Source organism: Crinia signifera, chromosome 11 (assembly GCF_055691185.1).
Source record: "Crinia signifera chromosome 11, ASM5569118v1, whole genome shotgun sequence".
Lineage (NCBI taxonomy): Eukaryota > Metazoa > Chordata > Amphibia > Anura > Myobatrachidae > Crinia > Crinia signifera.
In genome coordinates this window covers 119,951,427-119,978,347 of record NC_139227.1, presented here as the reverse complement: position 1 = coordinate 119,978,347, position 26,921 = coordinate 119,951,427, and the positions used below count along the sequence as shown (strand labels likewise).

Sequence of the window (26,921 nt, the reverse complement as noted above, 5' to 3'; positions counted from 1 at the left end):
AGTGAGAATGAACAGCATGGTGGCATAGTGGTTAGCACAGCACCGAGGCAAATAAATACACAGTAACTAATAATAAACGATGGTACAGGTACACCACTGATTTTCCGCAACCGTGTGGTCCAGAAACTCTTAATCTGGACAATTTTGCTTTGTCCAGATTAAAAGAGGTTAAGGAACATTTTCTGCGCATGGGCAATAGGTGCAAGTGACAGTGGGTACAGCTTCCGCGGACACTGCAGGTGACGCAGGAAGCATCGGTGGGGCTGTTATGGCGTCCAAGGTCACAGCAAGTACCGCACACGGGCGGAACACACATCATGAGCAAGTGTCACTGCTGGGTACAGCTGTAATAAACCGTTTGCATACACTACTCTGTTTATTCATTTAGTAATATTATATTGTAGCACTGGAACGGACGATGCCGGAAAATCGGTGGTGTACCTGTACTTCAATATTCGGAGTACCAGTGACACACTGTGGCCGGAGACACATGGACACAGAGCTATGAAATATTCCGCCTTCAAACTCACTGAACCCATCCTGGTAAACCCAACAGTAGCCCCATTGAGCACTTGAATAGCCGGCCATAGCAGACCACAGGCTATCATTATTACACCACACAAGCCTCCCTGTACCGGCCAACGCCTCCCACGTTACATAACCGCTGCCATACACTGAGCAGGGACATCAGCACAAGCCTGAGGAATATGCAGGAACAGCGCCAGAAAGACAGCTATGATCCAGGTGCTGTTCTCCGTCGCTTGTTCCAGGGACGGGCATCAGAACACAATGGGTTAAAACCATCAATGTTTTTATTTGAGTTCGTGTTTTTTACCATTCAATGGCAGCATTTCAAAATTTGCTGCCATCGAATGATTAACAATCAGTGGCGTTCCCGATGTTTGTATTGTGTCCCGCCCCCAGTGTCACCCGCGGCTGACCACGCTGCACAGATTTTGCGCATTTGCAAACTGTTTTTTTTTTTGCCTGTGCGCAAATGGAATTAATTTCTTTTTCTATGAAATTCTTTTGATGCGATCGTTAGTTACCATCGCATGGAAAAAATTTGATGGCGGAAGCACAGCCGTCACACGATGGTGGCCTTCCGATGTCCATCCCTCGCTTGTTCACAAATAAACAGGGCTGACCAGGATCTCTCATCCTTTAAGGTTTAAATGCAACAATGTATGCAAAGGCCCCGATGCAGGCTATCTATATATAAAAGGATAAATACTCCTCACTTCTATGAGGTGAAGTATTGCCAGTGACCACTAGAGGGGCCAAATTACTCCTTTGTGTGCCAAGCGATGTTATAACAGAAAGTGAAAGCAATTTTGCAGGTACACTGATTGGTTTCACACTTGCTGGATATGGAGAGGGGGAGCTGTGAAGACAGAGACTGGAGGTAGGAGTGGGGGTGGGATGGAGAGTTTGTGGGGTAAAAACTGTCACAGCTCAAAGTGAAAGCAAATTGCAGCTGCCACCATTTTGACAGGCTTTCATCTAGTACTGGGGTAGCCAACTCCAGTCCTCGAGAGCTACCAACAGTTAATGTTTTCCAGATCTCCTCACAGAATCATAAGTGAAGTAATTAGCTCCACCTGTGGATCTTTTAAATGTGTCAGTGAGTAACGAGTGCACCTGTGCAGCAGCTAGTTGTCTAGAAAATGTGAACTGTTGGTAGCTCTGGAGGACTGGAGTTGGCTACTGGGCCCTACACACATAGCGATGTGTGCAGGGCTACCTTGCTATGCTAGGTCGGGCTGTGCTGCGCCGCTATCGCCTAGCACACAGAGCTGACAGCCCACACACAGAGCAGACAGCGCCAGTGTTCTCCGGTGGGAGAACCCTGCCGATGCCGAGATTGATGGACACTGTCCATCAATCTCGGCCAGCGATAAAGACGCGCGGGGACGCGCACTGCTGCCGATATAGCCCCCACACATACACCGATGTGAGGGCATTTGCTAAGCGACTTTGCCAAACTAAGCAAAATCGCTTAGAAAATGCCTTAATATCGGCATGTGTGTAGGCCGTATACCACTGATCTAGTAGAATTATATTTAATGCACATTTCTCTATGGCAGAATATAAAGACGAGCGTAACTGTACCAAGGTCTACTTACCCGGGGTGGTCAGCCTTCATCACATCTCATTACACTGCTGGTTGTGCAAATGGATCTAACATATACCATACCCTCCAACATGACCCATTCCGATTCGGTACACAATGCTCTGTTTCTGGACGTCCCTGGTAATGTATGATTGCCAGCACCTGTGTGGAACTAGGTAATTGAAGAGAAGGGTGTTTCAACACAGGTGATGGCAATCATATATTACAAGGGACGTCCAGGAACAGAGCATTGTGTACCGAATGGAATGGGTCATGTTGGAGGGTATGATATACCAAATGTATCAGCCGAGGATTGAAACGTTCCAGTAGTGTATTTATAATGGGTGCAAATGTCATACTTGACTACCCTTCCGGAATGGCCCTCAGTGGCATGGGGGCGGGGTTTGCAGACATCAGCCGAGTCCCGCCCCTCCTGGCAGCAGTATCTGGTCTTCTCTTCTGGGCTTCTCCCAGAGCAAAAAAGTAGCGAAGTATGTGTAATGTGTTGCTGAGTCCCAGGGGGACCCACACTGCACCCATTTTTTATTACTTACCTCTCTGCAGTAAAAACTCATATTCCACCATTTTTCGGAGGTCTGTGCATGTGCAGTAGAGTGAGCAGTCTAGTGCTCAGACTATTGTGCTGCATGGCAAAGCACTGCGGCCGGCAGAGAGAGGGGGGCCCGGACAGGATGCAGTTATTTGGTCTACAGCATGATGGTCATTAGGTCGACACCATTAGGTCGACATGGGAAAAGGTCAACATAGGAAAAGGTCGACATGGTTCTAGGTCGAAAGGTCATAAGTTCAACATGGTTTAGGTTGACAGTCAAAAGGTCGACATGGGGTTTTTCACTGTTTTTTTGAGCCGACATGTGCCGACAGGCAGTATTTTATGCCCTACCATCCACTAGGGCGTGGCGGGAGAATAAAATAGTGTGTCGAGCGTAGCGAGCAATGTAAGGGGATGCGGTGCACTTTAAACTGTGTCCATGTCTACTGTGTTGACATTCAGGTAAAAAAAAAGTGAAAAACCCCATGTCGACCTTTTGACTGTCGACCTAAACATTGTCGAACTAATGACTCATCGACCTAGAAACATGTCGACCCATTCCCATGTCGACCTAATGACTGTCGACCATTATGCTGTAGACCAAATGATCCCATCCCGTCCGGACTGAAGAGGCTGCACAAGGACCTGCTCCTCTCTTAAATCGCCCATGGAAAGTTCTACTTCGGAGTAAATATTCTTAGCATTCTAACCAGTTTAATATTAGATTGTATTTGGCTGATTTTGTTTTGAGGTTTGGCTTTTTTTCTTTATTTTGAGTGTAAATGTTAAAGGTAACATTAATTGCAAGCCCAGGCATGTCCCGGTTTCACTGCGCAGCAGATACTAGTTCTCAGTCCCACCCTACTACAACTAGTTTGAAAAAAAAAAAAAAAACTCAGGAGCCCGAGGTGTGCTCCCTACCACCAGTGCTGTGCCTAAACACGTGCAAAGGGGGCCGTGCGATCGAATGGGCTTATCTCCCGAAGGAGACGGGCCCCGTTTTTCTCCTAACCCCTCTCAACCATAAGGCCGAAAAGGGGAAAATAGGGAACGGTGGGCCCACTTCGCCGAAGCTTAGAGAGAACCTTTTTCCTCAACCCCCGGAAGGGTTAGGATGGTGGGTCCTCCGCACCCGAAGGTTTGGAGAGACCCTCAATAGACTTTCCTCCGCCTTGCTGCTCGGGGGTCGTCCTCGGGGGCACGAAGCTCTCCCCAAAAGGCGAGAGCTTCGGCACATTGGGGAAATGGAAGGCCCGTAAGGGTCGACCACACTACCCAAAAAAAGTGACAAAACTACAAAAAACAAGGAACGTGAAAAGTGACGAACGTGAGAGGGGGAAGAGAAATAAATAATAAAGATACCCTAGCCAGAAGGCCGGGGTGGGGGTGTGAAAAATTGTCCTACCCCATCCAAAAGGACGAGGTAAGGACGTGCAGCGCTACCTGAAGGGAAGTGCGCAGTGCAAGTGCTTACTAGTGCATGGTTATTTTGGGATCACCCGTGCATGTTCGGCACCCCAGAGTTTCCCCGGGGGCACAGTGCAGCCTCTGACTCCAAGCAACCGACCGATCAGCGTCCGACCAAGGTTTCTCTGTTCCCATCGTAGGGCATTTTCCAGCCCTTGGCATGGGAATGGGTACTCCACTGGGCTTTTCGACTGACTCCCTTAGGGGCTGCGACACCCTCGGAAGAGCAATCTACTCAGTCTCAGTGTTTCTCCGATCCCAAGGTTAAGGTACTAAGCTGGGCCTTTCGCGGTCTCCCCATCAGAGGCTATGAACCTCTGGAACAGGAGCCATCTACTCAGTCCCAGCCTTTCTCCGCTCCTTGGGAATGGATACTAGACTGAGCCTTTCGCTGTCTCATCCTTCGGGGGCTACGAACCCCGTCAAGAGAGCCAAACTACTAGGCCCAGTGTTTCTCCCCCCCTCTCACCAGTGGATTTACGGAAACAACACCTCCTACCACTGGCAGAGGTGAAGGTACTCAGCCAGACTTTTCACCACTCCCAGGCAAAAAAGAGGGGTCCCACACCCTCCGCCCATCAGAGCAGCTACTCAGTCCATACCCACTGATAAGAACAGATACTACACTTGATCTTAGCCAAAAGGCCGAGAAGCGATACCTGGGAAATGTACTCAGTCCACCTGGCTGGTGCACAGGTGCAGTCATTAACATTTCCAGACATGTGCCACATTCATTCCAACCTGACACAGTGTACAGAACATGGGAGCCATCAGAGGGTAAACCAGTTACCAGCATGCTCTCAACACAGGGTTGCCTATACCCAGGGAAAGGTCGGGATGGTTCCCAGAAATCGGGTCCCTCTCCCGGCCCCCGGAAAGAGGAGCAGCCCTTCCGGAAAGCCGCCCGGCTCCCACAACCCCCCGTTGGGTCAAATTATGCAAATAGCACAGTTTTAGCCACGCCCACCGCAGTGCATTGCCTTAAAAACAGCATTGCATTTTGAGGGGCTTGGCTAAATGGTGAAATCGCTCTGGCCATGCCCCCAAACAAGTATCCACTCTTGCCCCACCTCTTTTCACTCCCGGCAGAGAGTTAGATTTGTGTGAGTTCTTTTGTTTCTGTGCAGGGTAAATACTGGCTGCTTTATTTTTACACTGCGATCAACAGTAGATATCAGTTTGAAATACACACCCCACCCAAATCTAACTCTCTGCACAAGTAACATCTGCCCCACCTGCAGTGCACATGGTTTTGCCCATTAGTAAACTAAATGTGCTGTGCGACCAACCCGAATCACCCCCTAAGAGTGGAGTTTCGACAATTTCATAGTACTGGACTTTCTTCTGCATGTATTTCCTGTACCTTCGGTTGCCATGTCACCCACAGACAAGTCAGCATGTGCTAGGTCCTCCCTGCGCCCACCTGAGGTACCTCTTAAAACCAGCCAAGAGAATTAAATTGGATTAAAAATAAATACATTTAAAAATAAATGTTTGTGGCCTGAACTGGTGGAACAGACTCAGGTTCTTCTGTCCTAGCACTGGCCGGGGTCCTGCGCACAACGTCAGACACCAGATGGACATACAAGAGAAACGTTCGTATACAGCAGACCCGGAGCCGTCTCAGGCTCCACAGAAATGTTTTACTGTCATGTCTGCGAGGCTGTATAACTGCTATAGTTAGCAAGCTGTAAAACCACCACAGGACTTGGAAGGAGCAGAGCGCTGCGAGAGTGCCCACAGCCTGCTGACTTGCCAGAAAGTAAAGGAAACCACAGGACGATCCCATAGCTGCCATGCTATCGCGTAGCCCGGGAGAGGAACACTCCCAGTGTGCGGTATAGGAATCCTTCCATTAGATGACCACACAGCTGAATACCCAAGATGCCATATAGGACAGCACTATTGAGCTTATATATATGTACATACACACTCTCATTTTATACACACACATTTTTACGTTCTATTTGGAGCGCTAAGTCACTGGGTGCAAGCTGCTGTCCTCTGTTAGCGGTCACTTTCTGCAGAAGGTGAAGTTTCCTCCAATGCTCTTGCTGATTGCCTCTGAATATGACGGCGGCCTTATCACCAATAGCTGCACTGGTTCTACAGTCTGTATTTACTTAGAATATCTGTGAATGTTATCAGCACCTCGTTTAGGAGAACCAACCTCTATATTATGCTTGGTGGTTCTTTAGGAGAAACAGAACAGTAACGAGTGAAAATCTGGTAATTTCCTCGTGCAAACGGCAATGGGCTGATTCCTCACAAACATGAAAAACAAAAATGTCTGTTTTCTAAACCTGTGCATGTCGACAATCATCCCACAGTTATTGGGATTTGTCACCCCCCCTCCCGATCCCAATAACTCTGGGATGGGTACTTGTGTATTATCTGGGCACTCTATTTTACAAAAAATCGCGCCGCATTGCATGCAAATCATATTTGTACAGGCACCCAGATGCCTGATTCCCAAGTTAAATGCCCCCCCCAGACCCGATTTTTTATTGTACACCCACCCTGATAGGTAATTACTATGTTAAATGGCCCCCCATTGTTAACGCCACCCCACTATCAATGCCAACTCGAAACGTGGCGAGCGCCGCGAGCCCGCAAGTGGCGGCGGTACGCGTCCTCTGACCTTTTTATACCCCCACGTCGGCGTGGAGTTGATTTTATATAGTGTGGCGAGCGCAGCGAGCCTCCGAGCCCGAAGCGTGGCGAGTGAACGCAGATTACTTCACATATATTCCGCGTCCGCTCGCCACACTATATAGAAAGTCAAACTCCACGCCGACGTGGATAGTGGGGGTATGAAAAGGTCGGAGGACGCGTACCGCCGCCGCTCGACACGCTTCGGGTTGCCGTTACTGGGGTGGCGTTAACAATGGGGGGGGGGGGGGGGGGGGGGGATTTCACATAGTAATCACCCATCAGGGTGTGTATATATATATATATATATATATATATATATGATATTTTACCTTTTTGACTTAGATTTTATTTTGTTTAATCACCCACCGCCACAAAAAGGTTCAAAGTCCTTGTGGCTCCCAGGAGGAAGCGGGTGTGGTTTGTTGGATTTACGGGACATGGACCAAGGGTGGCCAACCCTGTCCTCAAGATCTACCAACAGTTCATGAGTCTCAGGCAACCTGTGGGTCTATAGTAAGAATGACTGCAGCAGGTTTGATAATGTGACAGTTAGTAATGACTACAGCTGTGCACCAGCTAGGTGATCTGGGGAATGTGACAGTTAGTAATGACTACAGCTGTGCACCAGCTAGGTGATCTGGGGAATGTGACAGTTAGTAATGACTACACCTGGGCCCAAGCTAGGTGATCTGGGGAATGTGACAGTTAGTAATGACTACAGCTGTGCACCAGCTAGGTGATCTGGGGAATGTGACAGTTAGTAATGACTACAGCTGTGCACCAGCTAGGTGACCTGGGGAATGTGACCGTTAGTAATGACTACAGCTGTGCACCAGCTAGGTGACCTGGGGAATGTGACCGTTAGTAATGACTACAGCTGTGCACCAGCTAGGTGACCTGGGGAATGTGACCGTTAGTAATGACTACAGCTGTGCACCAGCTAGGTGACCTGGGGAATGTGACAGTTAGTAATGACTACAGCTGTGCACCAGCTAGGTGATCTGGGGAATGTGACAGTTAGTAATGACTACAGCTGTGCACGATCTAGGTGATCTGGGGAATGTGACAGATAGTAATGACTACAGCTGTGCACCAGCTAGGTGACCTGGGGAATGTGACAGTTAGTAATGACTACAGCTGTGCACCAGCTAGGTGACCTGGGGAATGTGACAGTTAGTAATGACTACAGCTGTGCACCAGCTAGGTGACCTGGGGAATGTGACAGTTAGTAATGACTACAGCTGTGCACCAGCTAGGTGATCTGGGGAATGTGACAGTTAGTAATGACTACAGCTGTGCACGAGCTAGGTGATCTGGGGAATGTGACAGATAGTAATGACTACAGCTGTGCACCAGCTAGGTGACCTGGGAAATGTGACAGTTAGTAATGACTACAGCTGTGCACCAGCTAGGTGATCTGCGGAATGTGACAGATAGTAATGACTACAGCTGTGCACCAGCTAGGTGATCTGGGGAATGTGACAGTTATTAATGACTACAGCTGTGCACGAGCTAGGTGATCTGGGGAATGTGACAGATAGTAATGACTACAGCTGTGCACCAGCTAGGTGACCTGGGAAATGTGACAGTTAGTAATGACTACAGCTGTGCACCAGCTAGGTGATCTGGGGAATGTGACAGTTAGTAAGGACTACAGCTGTGCACCAGCTAGGTGATATGGGGAATGTGACAGTTAGTAATGACTACAGCTGTGCACGAGCTAGGTGACCTGGGGAATGTGACAGTTAGTAATGACTACAGCTGTGCACCAGCTAGGTGATCTGGGGAATGTGACAGTTAGTAAGGACTACAGCTGTGCACCAGCTAGGTGATATGGGGAATGTGACAGTTAGTAATGACTACAGCTGTGCACGAGCTAGGTGACCTGGGGAATGTGACAAATAGTAATGACTACAGCTGTGCACCAGCTAGGTGACCTGGGGAATGTGACAAATAGTAATGACTACAGCTGTGCACCAGCTAGGTGACCTGGGGAATGTGACAGTTAGTAATGACTGCACCTGTGCACCAGCTAGGTGACCTGGGGAATGTGACAGCTAGTAATGACTACAGCTGTGCACCAGCTAGGTGATCTGGGGAATGTTAGTAATGAGTAATCAGTAGATCTCGAGGACCGGTTTGGGGTGTCATTTTGTATGTTTCATCACATGCGACCCCAAAATAGTGTACCATGTGTTCTCGCCACACGTTACTTTTCCCACGTGTACTCTACGTGGCTGGTTAATGAAGGAAAAGTTGAAGAAAAAAAAACAGCATTAAAAACAGAAAACTTTTGTTGCTCATTTGTGTGTCGACATTTTGACCATGTTGACCTACTGCAGTGTCAACCATATGCAGTTGACCTGTTGACTAACTAGACACTTTCTATTCAGTGTCTGGCACCTGAAGAAAGCAGCCATCTATCTGTAGCCATGGAATGTGTCAGATGCCTTCTGGCACTGAGTAAATAGATTTATGCAGGTGTTAAACATTATGTTAAAGGTTTATGTAAGCATTACATAACTGGCGAGGGCATTGCTAATACATGCAGTGGCTGACCTTCTCTCACAATAGTTGTATTGTCATCCTTTGGGTGTGCCAGGCTGGTACAGTCTGACACTGGCAGAACCAGGAGTATGGCATTATAAAACGCCCATGTGACAACAGGCTAATCTTATGGGCTCACACTGGAATCCTCGCTGTGGGTACTATCTGGGCTGTGGTATTAGACCAAGAGCATACCCTGTATACAAAAATCAGATTGATGTGGTCAGGAGCCCGGCGGGCGGGATCCCGACAGTCAGAATCCAGACAGCGGGATCCCAAAGGCAAGTACTGACCATGGATCCGACTGCTAGGATTCCGGACCCGAGCCTGGTTAGGGACCGAATATACTAAGCACCAAGTTTCTCCCCAACAATTAAACTGACAATAATATTAAATGCAAAATGCACCCGATAAAACTTATCTGATGTGCACAGAAATGCGCGTCAGATCCGATCACATCAAATAACCTCCGATTTGGGCAGATTTCACCCATTATATCAGCCCGATATATATCGCTCACTGATATATCACTCACTGCTACCGGCGTGCACTGCTGCGCCCTACTCACTGCTACAAGCGCGCACAGCTGCTGTGCCACTCACTCACTGCTCTAGACGCACCCTGCTGCACCCCACTCACTGCGCCAGGCGCGCACCGCTGCTGTTCCCCACTCACTGTTCCAGGCACACCATGCTGCTCCCCACTCACTGTGCCAGGTGCGCACAGCTGCATCCACTCACTGCGCCAGATGCGCACCGCTGCTGTTCCCCACTCACTTTGCCAGGTGCGCACCGCTGCATCCACTCACTGCGCCAGGCGCGCACCGCTGCTGTTCCCCACTCACTGTTCCAGGCACACCATGCTGCTCCCCACTCACTGTGCCAGGTGCGCACAGCTGCATCCACTCACTGCGCCAGATGCGCACCGCTGCTGTTCCCCACTCACTTTGCCAGGTGCGCACCGCTGCATCCACTCACTGCTCTAGACGCACCCTGCTGCACCCCACTCACTTTGCCTGGTGTGCACCACTGCATCCACTCACTGCGCCAGGCGCGCACCGCTGCTGTTCCCCCACTTACTGCTCCAGACACACCCTTCTGCTCCCCACTCACTGTGCCAGGTGCGCACAGCTGCATCCACTCACTGCGCCTGGCAGCACCGCTGCTGTTCCCCACTCATTGTTCCAGGCACGCATCGCTGCTGCGCCCCACTCACTGATCACAACACGCACAGTTCCCCCCTCACTCACTGCTCTAGACGCACCCCACTCATTGTTCCAGACACGCACCGCTGCTGCACCCCACTCACTGATCCCAACACGCACAGCTGCGCCCCATTCACTGCTCCTGCACCCCACAGCTGAGCCCCACTCATTGCTCCTGCATCCCACTCACTGATCCAGGCGCACACCCTGCTGTGCCCCACTCACTGCTCCCGATGTGCACCGCTGTGTCCCACTCACTGCTCCAGGCATGCACTGCTGCTGTGCCCCACTCATTGCTCCAGGCACGCACCGCTGCGCCCCTCTCACTGCTACCGACATGCACAGCTGCTGTGCCCCACTCACTGCTTCAGGCATGCACCGCTGCTGCGCCACACTCAATGATCCCAGTGTGCACCGCACTCACTGCAACCATGTCTAATAGTCTATTCTAACACAGCTATAAATAGAAATATGGGACATTAGCTGGAGCATTTACTATTCTGATAGTTGGCACAAGGATGGGGACACGCCTGGTTAGAAAACCCTTATCTGCTATCAGTACATTTAGGAAGTAAGGTGTGGAGTGGGTCTGTGTGGGTGGAATTTAATCATTTCAAATTCTTTCCAAAAATGACATGATCAAATACCAAGACAAACACCCACAACATTAAGGTCACTTGTTGAGTCACACACACGCCCATATTATGTTTGATCGTCGCTAAGCATTAAACCTCTTTCTCCTCAGCCAAAGCTTCTGGTTACTGTAAGTGTAGGAAACCGTTCTCTCCTCAGGAACCAGCATCCCGCACTGTGTAAATAATTATGGACCATTACTGTACCTCTTCATCTTTCTCTAATTCCAGACCAGTCTCGATCAAGTTTCCTTCGAACTCCTCCCTGCGGAACCTCTTGTCATCTTCGTGATAGTCCATCTTAGGTTCTGTCTCCGCCATCTCTACATCGCCGGCTCCTCCGGGAAGTTGGTAACTCTCTTTGCGACTCCTTGGCGAGTGTAAGGAGTTGTTCTGCAGGGACTTTTTACTGTGGGATCTGCTGCTGGAGGACTTCTTGTAGGTATAGGCCAAAATATAGTCAACCTTCCTCTCGCCATCCCGGAAGCACAGGCCATGTTTACAGGCGGATTCCTGATCGGCTCCCAGAGAATTCAGCAACTGAAACGGAAAGGAAAAACGAGATTAACCATTATTGCAGAGTAACAGCCAAACCTGTTTCTGTTGAAGAAAGAAATAACCCTCTAGTAAGTATAAGGAGTTATGCGGGTGATTGTCAGCGTGAGGCACCTGGAACCAAACAAAAACATCAAAGGACAGTGTTTGTAAAGAGATTGATGTTCGAGTTGTTACATGAAACTTGTTTGTGACCTGCGTGACAAGGACCCAAAGTGACAATACTGGAATTTACTTGCAAAAAAAAAAGTGTTGTAGGACAGCTACCACCGTGGCTTTAATGTCATGGAACCGGTTGCCCAGAGGAATAAAATATTTCATGGCCAGTTTGTGAGGTGTGGCGATCCACCCGAGAGGAGGGCAATCAGCAGTAACACACTGATAGAGGACACATTCCCTTAAACATCCTAGCCTCTGATGTGTGACCTTTTTAGCATTCAATAAACTTACTTCTCTAAACCTTAAAACTTTAATTCATTTAAAGCACTTTAAGCTAATTAATTGTATTCTAATTAATTAATGGTGGCCAAGAAAGAACGGCTAATTATTTAAGCTCCACCCCACAACTGACACGTAAGCAAACATTCCCTAACAACAAGCGGTATCCGCTCGACCTTCTACATTGACCGCCCACCCGTCCGGGTGGTGTCGCGGTCCTGAGCTGGTGATCCAGCGAAGGCCTATAGTCGACGAAGGTGAGCACTCCGAGAAACAAACCATGTACACGGAATCATCACTTAATGAAGACCTAAATCAATTAACCTGCCGTTCTTTCCAGCCAATCAGCTAACGCAACTAACCCCCATCTACCATTAAGCCAAAAGGGAGGAGAGGGTGGGCGGGGAAACTTTCAGGAAAGAGAGGAAGACTCCTCCTTTTCCTGTCCCTAATATCCCAGCTAACTCTGCCATCCTTATTGGATCAGAGTCACATGCCTACCTAGGTGCACACAGCCTTGGATGTTTAACCCACGGGCAGTCATTCCGTTATTCGTAATTTAGCACGAATCTTTGGCAAGTACCAGAGGCAGAGTGTTGAAAATGGTGACACCCCCCCATGAGTCCACTCCCCCTTTCAATTCGGCAACCCTCCCTTTTGAGCAGCAAAATGGTGGCGGCAGAAGTGAGGTGTGAAGCTCCTCTATAGGATGGGGAGAAATATTAAGCAGCGCATAGGGTGTGGTCTTCCCGATCATGACCGTTGTAGCAGCGTTGTTAGCGGATCTTTGGCTCACACTCCTGCGACGGTAGTACATACACATCTATACAGTCTTTGTTCCGTTTACTTGATAACGGGCCATGGACTGAATAGGTGTGTACCCAATTTTCTTATTTTACACCGTCTTTCCTCCACGGCCTTTATGGTTTATCCTTCAGTCACCTCTGCCAATGCGCCAAAACTATATGCGCCCCCCTTGGTACAAAGATTCATTTGGGAACCCTTAAATTCTGGCTTGCAAGTATGAAAACCAATGCAACGAGTGGTGTATACAGGTTTATAGATGCTGTACGTCTCACTCTTATATTAAACTGCTCCAGCACATACTTAATGATTGATCGCAACAAATAATCTGCAGTGCATTAGAGTTCCTGCACCAGAGCCAACGCACAGTCGCCTTGGGGACAGGCTCTCTGCATCCTGACTACTACATCGTCCCCCTCAGCAGCCTGAGCGAGCTCTCAGTGTCAGGTTTATCCTCATTTTATTTGTCCCCTTCCAATCTCACACACACACACAATGCTTTGTGGTACAGAGATAAGGCAGCGATAAGGAACGAACCCCTCTGACTCGCCAATGATAAACAGACGCCTATGAATGCCGCAATACAGAGGGGAACAATGCTGAGGTTCTATAAAGAACTGCCTTATCAGAACTCTGGGGAAGTGTATGAAGCAGAGATAAGGGAGGAGAAGTGAGCCAGAGGAGGAGTGGCCCATGGCAACCAATCAGCTGCACTGTATAATTTTATATTATGCAAATTATAGATGATACATCAGTGCTGATTGGTTGCCATGGGCCACTCCTCCTCTGGCTCAATTCTCCTCCCTTATCGCTGCTTCATACATCTACCCCTCTGTCAGGCTGAACATCCCAATTTATTTTATTTTCTGGCAACTAATCACCTATAACCAGTGGCAGATCCAGAGGTGGGGGCTGCAGTGGAATTCTAATAAAGGAGAAGGGGGGGGGGGGGTAAAATTAAATTCATGCCGTATCACTACACACATTTATACAAAGCACTAATTCTGCAATCCAGTCCTGAGTAATGCACGCAAACACAAACTGTCTGTGATCGCAAGCTCTTCTGTTTATCTTGAACCGGGGCCAAATTCTTAAGGAGCATCCGACAAATGTGGAGACGCACCACGTGCAGCTCACCACAAACCCCACATTGCAGCTTGTGTGCTGCATCTCCGCCGGATGGCCCTCAGGCTGCATGCACGCTACGCGATAAAGACAGCTAACAATATATATATCGTAGCGGTTTCCCTGGTGCTACAGAATGAACAATATAGTGCAATACTGACTGATTTCAAATGATAAAGAATTTGTTTTACTCATTGGGTCATATAAACATTATCTTCTGCACACACCGAGCAATATGCACCTAGACATAAACGACACAGGCAGTGGCTGATTGCATGTACAGACAAGAAAGGGGTCCGATAATGACCCACGGGAGCATGCATCACACTGAACGATGTGCGTATTGTGTACGGGGCTTTAGAACAGATAAGATTTAGGGGCCTCTCAAATAATATCTGCTGGTTATCGCCCAAAAACAACAATCTTTAAGGAACCCCCAGGTGGGATCGCAGTAGATTCCCCACTCTGCATCAGAAGAAGCGGCCTGGGTGCGGATTATTAGATAGACAGTCAATAGGTCTACCCCAAAAGGTCAGCAGGGGAAAGGTGGACTTGAGTTTTTAAAATGTTATGGGTGACAACTATCAACATGGACCCCCAATCAGTGTAACGTGCACCCTCGCATGACTTGCTTCGCTCGCCAAGCTTTGGGCGTCGCAATCCTCGGCAACCTATTATATTCTCCCACTATGCCAACATGGACGGTGAAGGAATAAGAAGCCGGTTAAAAATAAAAATCATGAAAAATTTATGTTTCTGACATTTGTAGCAAGGACTCGCAACAAATGTCATCGCCAGATGGCCTTACCTGCTGTAACCTATGGGCTACAGATCACTGAAATTACAGAGTGGCCACTGCATGTGCATGGTAGCATGCCAGGGTACCGATACAGAAGTGAAGTGATCATTTCACTACTTCTAAGGGACTGGCTCCTTTTCGGGTAGTGTCACTGGGGGGTGGGGGTGGTAAACCTGTCAAACTGTAACACAGTTGTTCTAAGGCGAGCTCTGGGAAGACCGGGACCTCTGATTCAGCAGAAGGGCGCAGGAGGTGTCCTCGTGTGTGATCGTTAATACACAGAATGTGACGGCAGACAAGAACCACTTGGCCCACCTCGTCTGCCAATGTACACACTTACACGCTGGGGTTCTTTTTAACCTACCAGTATATTTTTGGACTGTTGGAGGAAACCGGAGTACCCAGCGGAAACCCAAACAAGCACGGGGAGAATATACAAACTCTGCACAGTTAGGACCATGGTGGGAATTGAAACCATGACCTCAGACCTGGACCAAACTATAGTCAATTAGACCGCATAATAACAGCAGCTATAATAAAACTATTATGTGTGAAATTAATGCAGTGTCATTTACTATCTGCATTAATTAGCTGCTGGGTTCTCCCAGCACCTCCCAGGGGGTTACCCAGTAATTCCCAGTCTTATGTAAACACTTAGGTGTGAGAACTTCCTTCTGCCACAAATAGCACCTTCAGTACAGCAAGCAGCTAATTAAAGGGTGGATTTTATAATGTGTTCCACGCAATACCTGGTTTAATGAACAAAATGCACGATAATGATATCACCGTGCATATCGTTCAGTATATGCCCACTATACCGTTAACGATGCTTGCTCCCGCTTGGCACACTATTATATTCTATCTTCATGCCCACTTGGATCATGAAGTAAGAACATGCCTCCATTTGTTTACCAAACTCTGAAAACACGGATGCCATCTTCAGACGGTGGAACTGATGCCATCTTCAGACGGTGGAACTGATGCCATCTTCAGACAGTGGAACTGATGCCATCTTAGTCCACAGAGTCATCTGGTTGTGTGAAGGAACCTGTATGCATCCCTCCGCCCCCTTCAGCCCTGTGCCAACACCAGCAGTGCGCAAGCGTTCACAGTTTCACAGTAACCCTGCCGGGGCTACACCGATATTGCTCCAGTACTTTAGTATCCGCCACTGCAGCTCTCAGTGAGTTTGATAATAAAGAATAAATAGGACCCTTAAAATGTATGGAGTTACCACTTGCAATTATCCCAAACTTGGCGGGACAGTCACAATTCATGTGCCCGGAAATGGTGGAGTGTCGGTTCTCAGAGTGCATTTCCAGAACCAGCTGGATCAGGTGAAGATTGTATCTGAATGCTAGGAGGTATGCACTCTTAATTCCATGGGGAGGTTTGTCAAGTATCCTCACGGCTTGTACCGCAATGAATGTTTTTGTTGGGTTTGGCTCGACTTCCGCAGTCATTAGGAGGACATGAGAATGTCAGTCTGGTTAGACTGACAGCATACTCAGCATGTGGAAAGTGATCATGTCTACAAACCATCCTTGGTGGCCTATTGGTCTCTTATCTTCTCCCGTCGGCAGTAGCACCTCCAGTGTCTTCTGCCAGATCGCGGATTTGTTGCAACAGTCACTTCTGGCGCAGACCTCTGATCCTACAGTGTTCCCATGAGTATTCCCCTATCCTTGATATTAATCCCTGACCTTAAACCTGGTGGCTTACTCTAAACCCCCCCCCCCCCCTCCCCTTCCCCCAGCACAACCGAAAACCTACTGGAGGTATTTACTCTTAACCTCCCACAGACTAATCCCTCATAACCGAACCATAACACTCAGCCTTGTACCTAACTCCATCAATGCAGCTTAACCCCCTTCTTGTGCCTAACCCCCACAACTTAAACCCAACTGGTGCCTAGAACTAAACTTCCCCCAAACCCCCTAACCTTAACCCGACCGGCGGCACCTACCCTTAACATCCCCCCACATCCTAACAATAACAAACCCCCCATGATGTCTATACCTAAACTCCCATGCCCCACAACTTGAACCCAACTGTTGCCTAGCCCTAAACTTCCCCCAAACCCCCAGCCTAACCTTAACTCTACTGACGGCACCTACCCTTAACACCCCCCCCCCCCCACATCCGAACCCTGACCCTCCAGGCAGCAGCAACAACATCCTCACAATATCAACATTTCAGAAACTATGAAACTGTCAACAGACCTTGGATGGTGACACTGTAGGGTCGACATTTATGAACGTCATCAAAGTTACAGTCTGTATTTTGACCGGATGCCAAAGAAAACCTTGTGATTAAATGTTTTGGTACTCTTTACTTAGTTGGGCGCCCATCGCGGTGATCGCGGGCATCGCGGGCAGTACATTAACGGCCGCGACGCGATGCCCGCGATCACCGCGATTTCCCATAGGGTTCAATGTTAAATTTAGTGCTGCCCGCGATTTTACATTCAATGCTTCAATGGCCGCGATTTGGCCATAGGAATCAATGTTAAATGGGCTACAGAGCCCAAATAGGCCCAATTAACACTTAAATGTCCCCCCCAAATTTGTAACGCCACCCCACGATCCACGCCAACCCGAAGCGTGGCGAGCGCAGCGAGCCCGCGAGGGGCGGCGTGACGCGTCCTCCGACCTTTTCATACCCCCACTATCCACGTCGGCGTGGAGTTGAGAATAGAATAGTGTGGCGAGCGCAGCGAGCCACCGAGCCCGAAGCGTGGCGAGCGCAGCGAGCCCCGCGAGGGAACGTGGATACCTGTGAAGCCCGCGTAGGGCCACATTTACCTGTGAAGGTATCCGCGTGCGCTCGCCACGCTTCGGGCTCGGTGGCTCGCTGCGCTCGCCACACTATTATATTCTCAACTCCACGCCGACGTGGATAGTGGGGGTATGAAAAGGTCGGAGGACGCGTACCGCCGCCACTCGCCACGCTTCGGGTTGGCGTGGATCGTGGGGTGGCGTTACAAATTTGGGGGGACATTTAAGTGTTAATTGTGCCTATTTGGGCTCTGTAGCCCATTTAACATTGATTCCTATGGCCAAATCGCGGCCATTGAAGCATTGAATGTAAAATCGCGGGCAGCACTAAATTTAACATTGAACCCTATGGGAAATCGCGGTGATCGCGGGCATCGCGTCGCGGCCGTTAATGTACTGCCCGCGATCACCGCGATTTCTTTACCCACGACGCCCGCGATGGAGATCGTGGGCGATGTTTTTATTAAAACTAAATATAAATGCCTAGAATTTTTGTAATTAGCAATGCCGCTGAAAGCACAAGTCCGATACCAGTCCCACCAAAGTAAGCTGCAATAACGAACCACCTCTCCAACCTCAGAAAGGCGTAGAATGATAAAAACACCCATCTCCAGGATTTTAAACCACGTCGCCTACATTAAACATGATATGTGCCACGGATCCTCAGTCTATTGTTAATTATGACATTATGAATAAACTCGTCAATTTTCAGCCGATTAATGTTTAAACAAAGAGTGAAAGTTGTATACATTGTGGAATGTGCCGTTGACCCCCTTTCATATAGCGAACACAAACATCGCCGTAGTTTATACAAGTGTGATATACAATCAGGATAGAATTACAATACAAAGACAATGAACTTGTATAACCCTATTTACAGGCCTGATACCACTTAGATTCCTCTTGTATATCCCTGTACAATGTTACAGACACAAGTGTGTTATGTGTTGAGGATATTAGACTGTAAGCTCCACTGGGGCAGGGACAGATGTGAACGATTTAATCTCTGTAATAATAATACTGGTATCGCCACTCAACAGAGAACTAAGGGCCTCATTCAGGTTGGCTCGCTTTTTTCCAAATTTGGTCCAGGAACTGATGTTGCAGGTCTGCCAATGTGATGGGCAGGGAGGGGGGGGGTGGGAGTATAGTGGGCTGTCGCATAGGAACGTCCAGAGTTTTCTGGGCGCGCCCGCAAAAGTGGTGGCTGAGCCCAGGAAATGCAGGGCATCCCCATGTGAACGCATGCGTCAGCGCCCACCCCGAATTCAGCCATGCCCATGGCAACTAAATGACAGTCCAGACTGACTTATTTGCGAACAGGCAAAAAAATCTAATTCGATGGTCAGTGACCATCGAATGATTTTACTCCCGTACGGCCGCATGTGGATTGATGAGTAAGCGGACACATCCATTTGCATGAAAATGCGGCCATTCCCCTGGCGAAGGGGGGCGTTCACTCGCCTGGCGAAGTTTAACTGCTCGCTAAGCAGCGAATGTACGCTGCTTAGCAAGCCAACCTGAATTAAGCCACCCAGATGGTAAAGGAATACAGACACATGAGAATAAGCCCCAGGACGTCTGAGTTTTGTGGTGCTAACGGAACAGTCAGAGGAGTGTGGCCCTCGCTTATCTCTGCCGACAGCCGCTGTGCTTATAAGTAACCAGCTAAGAAACCTCCAGTTCTGGCATCTGGCTCAGAGTTAGCCCTGATAGTAAAAGAAAAGACGGATTTCAAAACACTGGAGTAACTGAAACGAGAAAAGTAGGGACTATCTTAGGCGTTTCCTGTGTGTGGCCTGGGGGGGGGGGGGGGTTCTCTAGCGAGAATGCATTCAGGGTGGTTATTCCAATTCAAGATTCCTCATGTACTTTATTAAAGACCACCGTTCCCAGCACTGCCTGTTATTATATACTGTGTGTGTGTGGACTGTGCTGATCTTTACAAGCCCCCAAATCTTTACTTTAGTTTAATGGTCTCAGAATTGAATTCAGTTAAATGTTGTTTAATATAGAAATAGATTATTAAAACTTGTGTGGAACTACAAGTCCCCTCATGCCTAGCAATAATCCTATTCTCTAAGAGACCTAATGCTTTAGCATCCTGAGACAGGGGTTAATGAGTCAGGGATTACGGTGTTAAACAAGCACGAATGGGACACTTGCATAAAAACCAGGGGCCGTGGGTCTTTATACCTGGGATTTGTAGTTCTACAATTGCTGTAGTGCTAAGGGGCTACCCAAGCTTGGTCTGATTTGTCCCGCACTTCGTCCATGAATGGGGTCTATATCCGCAGACTCCCAGCATACAGTATATGCTCCCATGCCCCCTGGATATAGGTGATCAGATAGTCATTATGACCCAGACGCAGAACGATTTACACTTAAGTTCCATGATCTTATGACCCCAGAAATGCGAGTCACAGAGCAGGACAGGGAATGCTCAGAACGTAAGTAAAAAGACTTACAGAGAACTCTAACAAAGTGATAAATATGCCGTCACCGACAGGTAAGTATGGGGATACTCACAGTTTGCGACACCATTGAGATCTGGGACGTGTTCCGAGCTTGATCTCCTTCTGGGACATGCAGAGAAATGAGACCAGACAACTTGTGACTCTGGAAACCTAACCACAGGCAGATCAGCCCAAAAGTGGGTGGGTTCCCAAAGTCACCTAACACCTCTCATAAACCCTTACACATACTACAGACATGCCACACCAGTCCCACTGAGCACAGAGTATGTACTGTGCAGACACGCAGGTCTCTGGTTCTGTGACCTGTGATCCTGCACCACCTAACTCCGGGAGACAGCTCCCGACATGCAGTGGTCAGTACCGCCACCTATGGGCCAGCGCCCCCCACCCTCTGTCACCTGCGGCAGCTGTCTACCCTGGCTGTTACACTGATTTATATAGGGAGAGGTCCAAGCATATCGGAACAATATAGTAATGTTAAATTAACCCTTTTTAGCAGGTACCACTAGAATCATGCAGCGAATTCCAGAACTCATCAATCACATATACAGTACATAGCAACATGTTATTATACATTAAGCAACTGGGCTTAGGTGACACCTGAAATAGGTCGACATGACTACGGCTGATAGGGTCGGAAGATCGACACAAGCATGAGTCCACATGAGTTTTTTTTACTTTTTTGTCCCGAATGTCGACTAAGTGTACTGCTGTGCTCGCCGTGCTTCGGGCAGGCTCCCCAACACACCGTAGGCACACGCTGTCTAAAAGAAAACGTAAAAAAAAAAACCTACTGTCGACCTTTTCACCGTCGACTCTCCCATTGTCGACCTAATGCTTGTGTCAACCTTCAGTGGTCTACCTGATGCATGTCGACCGAATGACCGTCTCCCACTGCCGCATGCTGTACCTCCCTGGCCAGGTGACCCTAGGGAAGAGCAGGCTAGCGCAAGCTGTAGCTTCCCATTGTTACACGTACTGGTGATATATCGTTCTGCACTTACACATGAGGAAACTGCTGACAAATAGGACCAGAAGACTATAGGGCCCATATAGTTTATCACTGAATATTTGTGGAATAGATAGAGGCATATATAATGTATCTAGGAGCGACCGCAGCAGGAATCTCTGATACCTGGGTCCGATATCGGGTCCTACAGCTACCATCCCGGTTTTTTGGGGATCGTTTCCCCTGTCCCGCCCGGGGCTGGCAGGCACTGCAGAGAGCGGAATAGAGAGTTCAGAGAGTCACAGTGGCTGGGGGCATGGCCAGCAGCTTACACAGCGCTGGCCATGCCCCCCGTAGTGACGCAAAATAAGGGAGTGGCATGCGACCCCAGCATTCCCATGAGACCACACCCCCTATGACATAGGCCCCGCTCCTTCCGACCCTGTCGACCTATTTCAGGTGCCACAGCGCCTGTGAAATTAATGAGAATCCTGGTTTAAAGGGAAATGATGGTACAGATGGAGCGCCTGCCAGGCAGCCTGAAGAATCGCCAGATCTCCTAAACTGGCAGACAGGAGTTCCATCTGACCGTCCCAGTCATCACGGCAGCAGGGAGCGGATTCCCTGCCCATCTCCGCTTAAGGGAGACGGGCAATGTGCCGGAGGAGGGCTCTGACAGAATGGATCAGAAGAACGTCTCAAGTGCGCGCCCCCTTCTGTCAGATGGCGCACAGCGGCGATTGCCGATTCTATTGCCAGGAGCAGCTCCATCGAGAGCTCCATCTGTACGTCCATGTTTCTGCCGACATAAGGAATAGTATAGTTTCCGGGTAGTTTAGGGACAATACTACAACACATTCTGCAATAGCCCTTCAGTGTGACTGCTCTAGGCTTCGGCTCAATCCTTCTACAAGGCTGGTCCTGACTGCACAGAGATACGTGGTCGGAAACGGAGGAAGACTGCGTCATTGTCCGTTACAGCGGCTCAGAATACTGTGTACTGTAGTTACGATAACACAAGGAAACAATGAGCAAGCAGCAGCTTCTATGGTGATTCAAGCGGCTCATTTTCTAACTTGGGAAGCAGTAAGTTTGCGAGTAGCAAGGCTGAGGTCAGGACGATCGCTGGGAGATCCTTCACTCAATGGGGACCAAGGGAGGACAAGGAGGACAAACATTAGTCAGAGAGGGATTTTGGCCAGGGCTCAGCTAGAATACAGCGGTATACCATTATGTAATACTAGTTAAAAGCCCGTCAAAAGGACGGCTGCTGCAATGTACTTTCACATTTGCGCTGTGACAGTTTTTACTTTCACTTCGAGCTGTGATAGTTTTTAGCCCACAAACTCTCCACTCCACCCCCGATCCGCTCCTATCTCCAATCTCTGTCTTCACACCTCCCTCTCTCCATATCCGGTGAGTTTGAAACCGATCACTGTCCCTGTAAAAATTGCTTTCACTTCCTGTTATGACATCTTAGTCTGTTGAGTGGCCTCTAGTGGTCACTGGTGGTAATTCACCTCATAGAGGCGAGGAGTAGTTAATATATATATATATATATATATATATATATATATATATATATAGAGGCGAGGAGTAGTTAATATATATATATATATATATATATACACAATGTAGTGGGGACGGCGGCACTCAATGCGAATAAACGACACGGCAGACGTGAGTTACCAACGTTTCGTGGCAGTTCTCTGGCACCTTGATAAAGTGGCAACACAAGCCACGAAACGTTGGTAACTCACGTCTGCCGTGTCGTTTATTCGCATTGAGTGCCGCCGCCCCCACTACATTGTATATGCGGTAACCGCCAGTTTGGCGACTTTACCTGTGGAAGGCACCGACTGTTCTCTCCATCCTCCAGCTTGCCGGGAGTGCCGCCGTCCCCATTGATATATATATATATATATATATATATATATATATATATATAAAACCAATGATGAGCATCACTCCAGGGCTTGATGCAATCAATTGAAAAACTGTGCTTTAATGTCAGTAGCCAGAGGATGCATTACACAATGATTGGCACTACTTGGTCTTGTTAAATACTGTAAGGATATATACGATTTGTCAACAGTTCGGCAGTCAAAAGGTAAGATGTTGACATGAGAATGCCGACACAGTGGTGCAAATAGAAGAATCTCTTCACTTACTTGTATTAGTCCAAACTGTTTGGGTTGATCAGTGCATTTTGGGGGCAGAGGCACTGGGGATTCATATACACACAGGTCATCCTCTGCTGGGCCCATCTTACTTGCAGCCTGGACAAGCAACAGGGCAAATGGATCACCTGATTCTCCAGGGTAATAAACCGCCCAGCTGCACAGGGAAGCAGAACCCCTCCCAGTAAAGGGATCCTAGCATCCAGCTCCAGGTCTACACACCTTCCCTCAGTGGATGAATGCACAGCTCCTACGGAATCTTATTTGGGGATTCTGATGGAACCCTATGAATTCTGGGCCGTGACAACCAGATTCATCTCTGTGCGGAGATAGTAACCCAGCACATAGATTGTCTGTAATTGGAGTCAGCCTAAGAATACGCCGAGGGATTATCAGGATCTCACCATTATTTACCAATAAAATGTCACCACAGCAGCTGATCGCGACTTATCAGAGATAACGCTCAGGGTCCTCAGGGGCCCGCTTAAGGTCCTGGCTAACACATACCATTGTCCTAAAAAACGGTTTTAGGCTTTCGGGGCATATGCTGCGCGCACACAATAACTAATACATATGCAAATAATTAAAAAAATGTTTAATACAAAGGAGAGAATGGCGGAGTCCTGCGTACAGTGAGGAAGCTATCACAGGAAATACCCAAGATACATGGCAATGGCTGCCACCAGAGAGACCCAGTGATGGCTGCCACCAGAGATACCCGGTGATGGCTGCCACCAGAGATACCAGTTATGGTTGCCACCAGAGATACCAGTTATGGTTGCCACCAGAGATACCCAGCCATATCTGCCACCATAGATACCCAGTGATCGCTGCCACCAGAGATACCAGTTATGGTTGCCACCAGAGATACCAGTTATGGTTGCCACCAGAGATACCAGTGATGGCTGCCACCAGAGATACCAGTTATGGTTGCCACCAGAGATACCCAGTGATGGCTGCCACCAGAGATACCCAGCCATGGCTGCCACTAGAGATACCCGTGATGGCTGCCACCAGAAATACCAGTTCTGGTTGCCACAAGAGATACCCAGCGATGTCTGCCACCAGAGATACCAGTTATGACTGCCACCAGAGATACCAGTTATGGTTGCCACCAGAGATACCCGGTGATGGCTGCCACTAGAGATACCCAGCCATGGCTGCCACCAGAGATACCCAATGATAGCTGCCACCAGAGATACCCAGCAATGTCTGCCACCAGAGATACCAGTTATGACTGCCACAAGAGATACCCAGCCATGGCTGCCACCAGAGATACCCAGTGATGGCTACCACCAGAGATACCAGTTATGGTTGCCACCAGAGATACCCGGTGATGGCTGCCACCAGAGATACCCAGTGATGGCTGCCACCAGAGATACCCAGCTATGGCTGCCACCAGAGATACCCAGTGATGGCTGCCACCAGAGATACCCAGTGATGGCTACCACCAGAGATACCAGTTATGGTTGCCACCAGAGATACCCGGTGATGGCTGCCACCAGAGATACCCAGTGATGGCTGCCACCAGAGATACCCAGCCATGGCTGCCACCAGAGATACCCAGTGATGGCTGCCACCAGAGATACCCAGTGATGGCTACCACCAGAGATACCAGTTATGGTTGCCACCAGAGATACCCGGTGATGGCTGCCACCAGAGATACCCAGTGATGGCTGCCACCAGAGATACCCAGCCATGGCTGCCACCAGAGATACCCAGTGATGGCTGCCACCAGAGATACCCAGTGATGGCTACCACCAGAGATACCAGTTATGGTTGCCACCAGAGATACCCGGTGATGGCTGCCACCAGAGATACCCAGTGATGGCTGCCACCAGAGATACCCAGCCATGGCTGCCACCAGAAGAGATACCCAGCCATGGCTGCCACCAGAGATACCCAGTGATGGCTGCCACCAGAGATACCCAGTGATGGCTACCACCAGAGATACCAGTTATGGTTGCCACCAGAGATACCCGGTGATGGCTGCCACCAGAGATACCCAGTGATGGCTGCCACCAGAGATACCCAGCCATGGCTGCCACCAGAGATACCCAGTGATGGCTGCCACCAGAGATACCAGTTATGGTTGCCACCAGAGGGACCAGTTATGGCTGCCACCAGAGATACCCAGTGATGGCTGCCACCAGAGATACCAGTTATGGTTGCCACCAGAGATACCCGGTGATGGCTGCCACCAGAGATACCCAGTGATGACTGCCACCAGAGATACCCAGTGATGACTGCCACCAGAGATACCCAGTGATCGCTGCCACCAGAGATACCAGTTATGGTTGCCACCGGAGATACCCTGTGATGGCTGCCACCAGAGATACCCAGTGATGACTGCCACCAGAGATACCCAGTGATGACTGCCACAAGAGATACCAGTTATGGTTACCACCAGAGAAACCCAGTGATGGCTGCCACTAGATATACCCAGCCATGGCTGCCACCAGAGATACCCAGTGATGGCTGCCACCAGAGATACCAGTTATGGTTGCCACCAGAGATACCCGGTGATGGCTGCCACCAGAGATACCCAGTGATGACTGCCACCAGAGATACCCAGTGATGACTGCCACCAGAGATACCCAGTGATGGCTGCCACCAGAGATACCAGTTATGGTTGCCACCGGAGATACCCTGTGATGGCTGCCACCAGAGATACCCAGTGATGACTGCCACCAGAGATACCCAGTGATGACTGCCACAAGAGATACCAGTTATGGTTACCACCAGAGATACCCAGCCATGGCTGCCACCAGAGATACCCAGTGATGGCTGCCACCAGAGATACCAGTTATGGTTGCCACCAGAGGGACCAGTTATGTCTGCCACCAGAGATACCCAGTGATGGCTGCCACCAGAGATACCAGTTATGGTTGCCACCAGAGATACCCGGTGATGGCTGCCACCAGAGATACCCAGTGATGACTGCCACCAGAGATACCCAGTGATGGCTGCCACCAGAGATACCAGTTATGGTTGCCACCGGAGATACCCTGTGATGGCTGCCACCAGAGATACCCAGTGATGACTGCCACCAGAGATACCCAGTGATGACTGCCACCAGAGATACCCAGTGATGACTGCCACAAGAGATACCAGTTATGGTTACCACCAGAGAAACCCAGTGATGGCTGCCACTAGATATACCCAGCCATGGCTGCCACCAGAGATACCCAGTGATGGCTGCCACCAGAGATACCAGTTATGGTTGCCACCGGAGATACCCTGTGATGGCTGCCACCAGAGATACCCAGTGATGACTGCCACCAGAGATACCCAGTGATGACTGCCACCAGAGATACCCAGTGATGACTGCCACCAGAGAAACACAGTGGTGGCTGCCACTAGATATACCCAGCCATGGTTGCCACCAGAGATACCAGTTATGGTTGCCACCAGAGATACCCGGTGATGGCTGCCACCAGAGATACCCAGTGATGACTGCCACCAGAGATACCCAGTGATGACTGCCACCAGAGATACCCAGTGATGACTGCCACAAGAGATACCAGTTATGGTTACCACCAGAGAAACCCAGTGATGGCTGCCACTAGATATACCCAGCCATGGCTGCCACCAGAGATACCCAGTGATGGCTGCCACCAGAGATACCAGTTATGGTTGCCACCGG

At 49.1% G+C, this 26,921-nt stretch overlaps 1 protein-coding gene and 1 non-coding gene across 8 annotated transcripts in view; both read right to left on the bottom strand.

The window, feature by feature from the left end:
• Nucleotides 1-26,921, bottom strand: part of ANO1 (anoctamin 1) — a 143,470-nt gene that overhangs the window by 40,764 nt on the left and 75,785 nt on the right. For 6 of the 7 annotated variants that reach the window (XM_083164552.1, XM_083164554.1, XM_083164556.1 and 3 more), the window contains one exon: nt 11,379-11,711. In XM_083164552.1, the coding sequence (XP_083020678.1) occupies nt 11,379-11,711 (333 nt within the window). Of the gene's footprint in view, nt 1-11,378; nt 11,712-23,266; nt 23,419-26,921 lie in introns of those variants that run through there. The other variant, XM_083164557.1, reaches the window with a different exon arrangement.
• Nucleotides 4,596-4,790, bottom strand: LOC146046467 (U2 spliceosomal RNA). Its single transcript, XR_014465900.1, has one exon. It is a non-coding gene; the product is annotated as a U2 spliceosomal RNA (small nuclear RNA).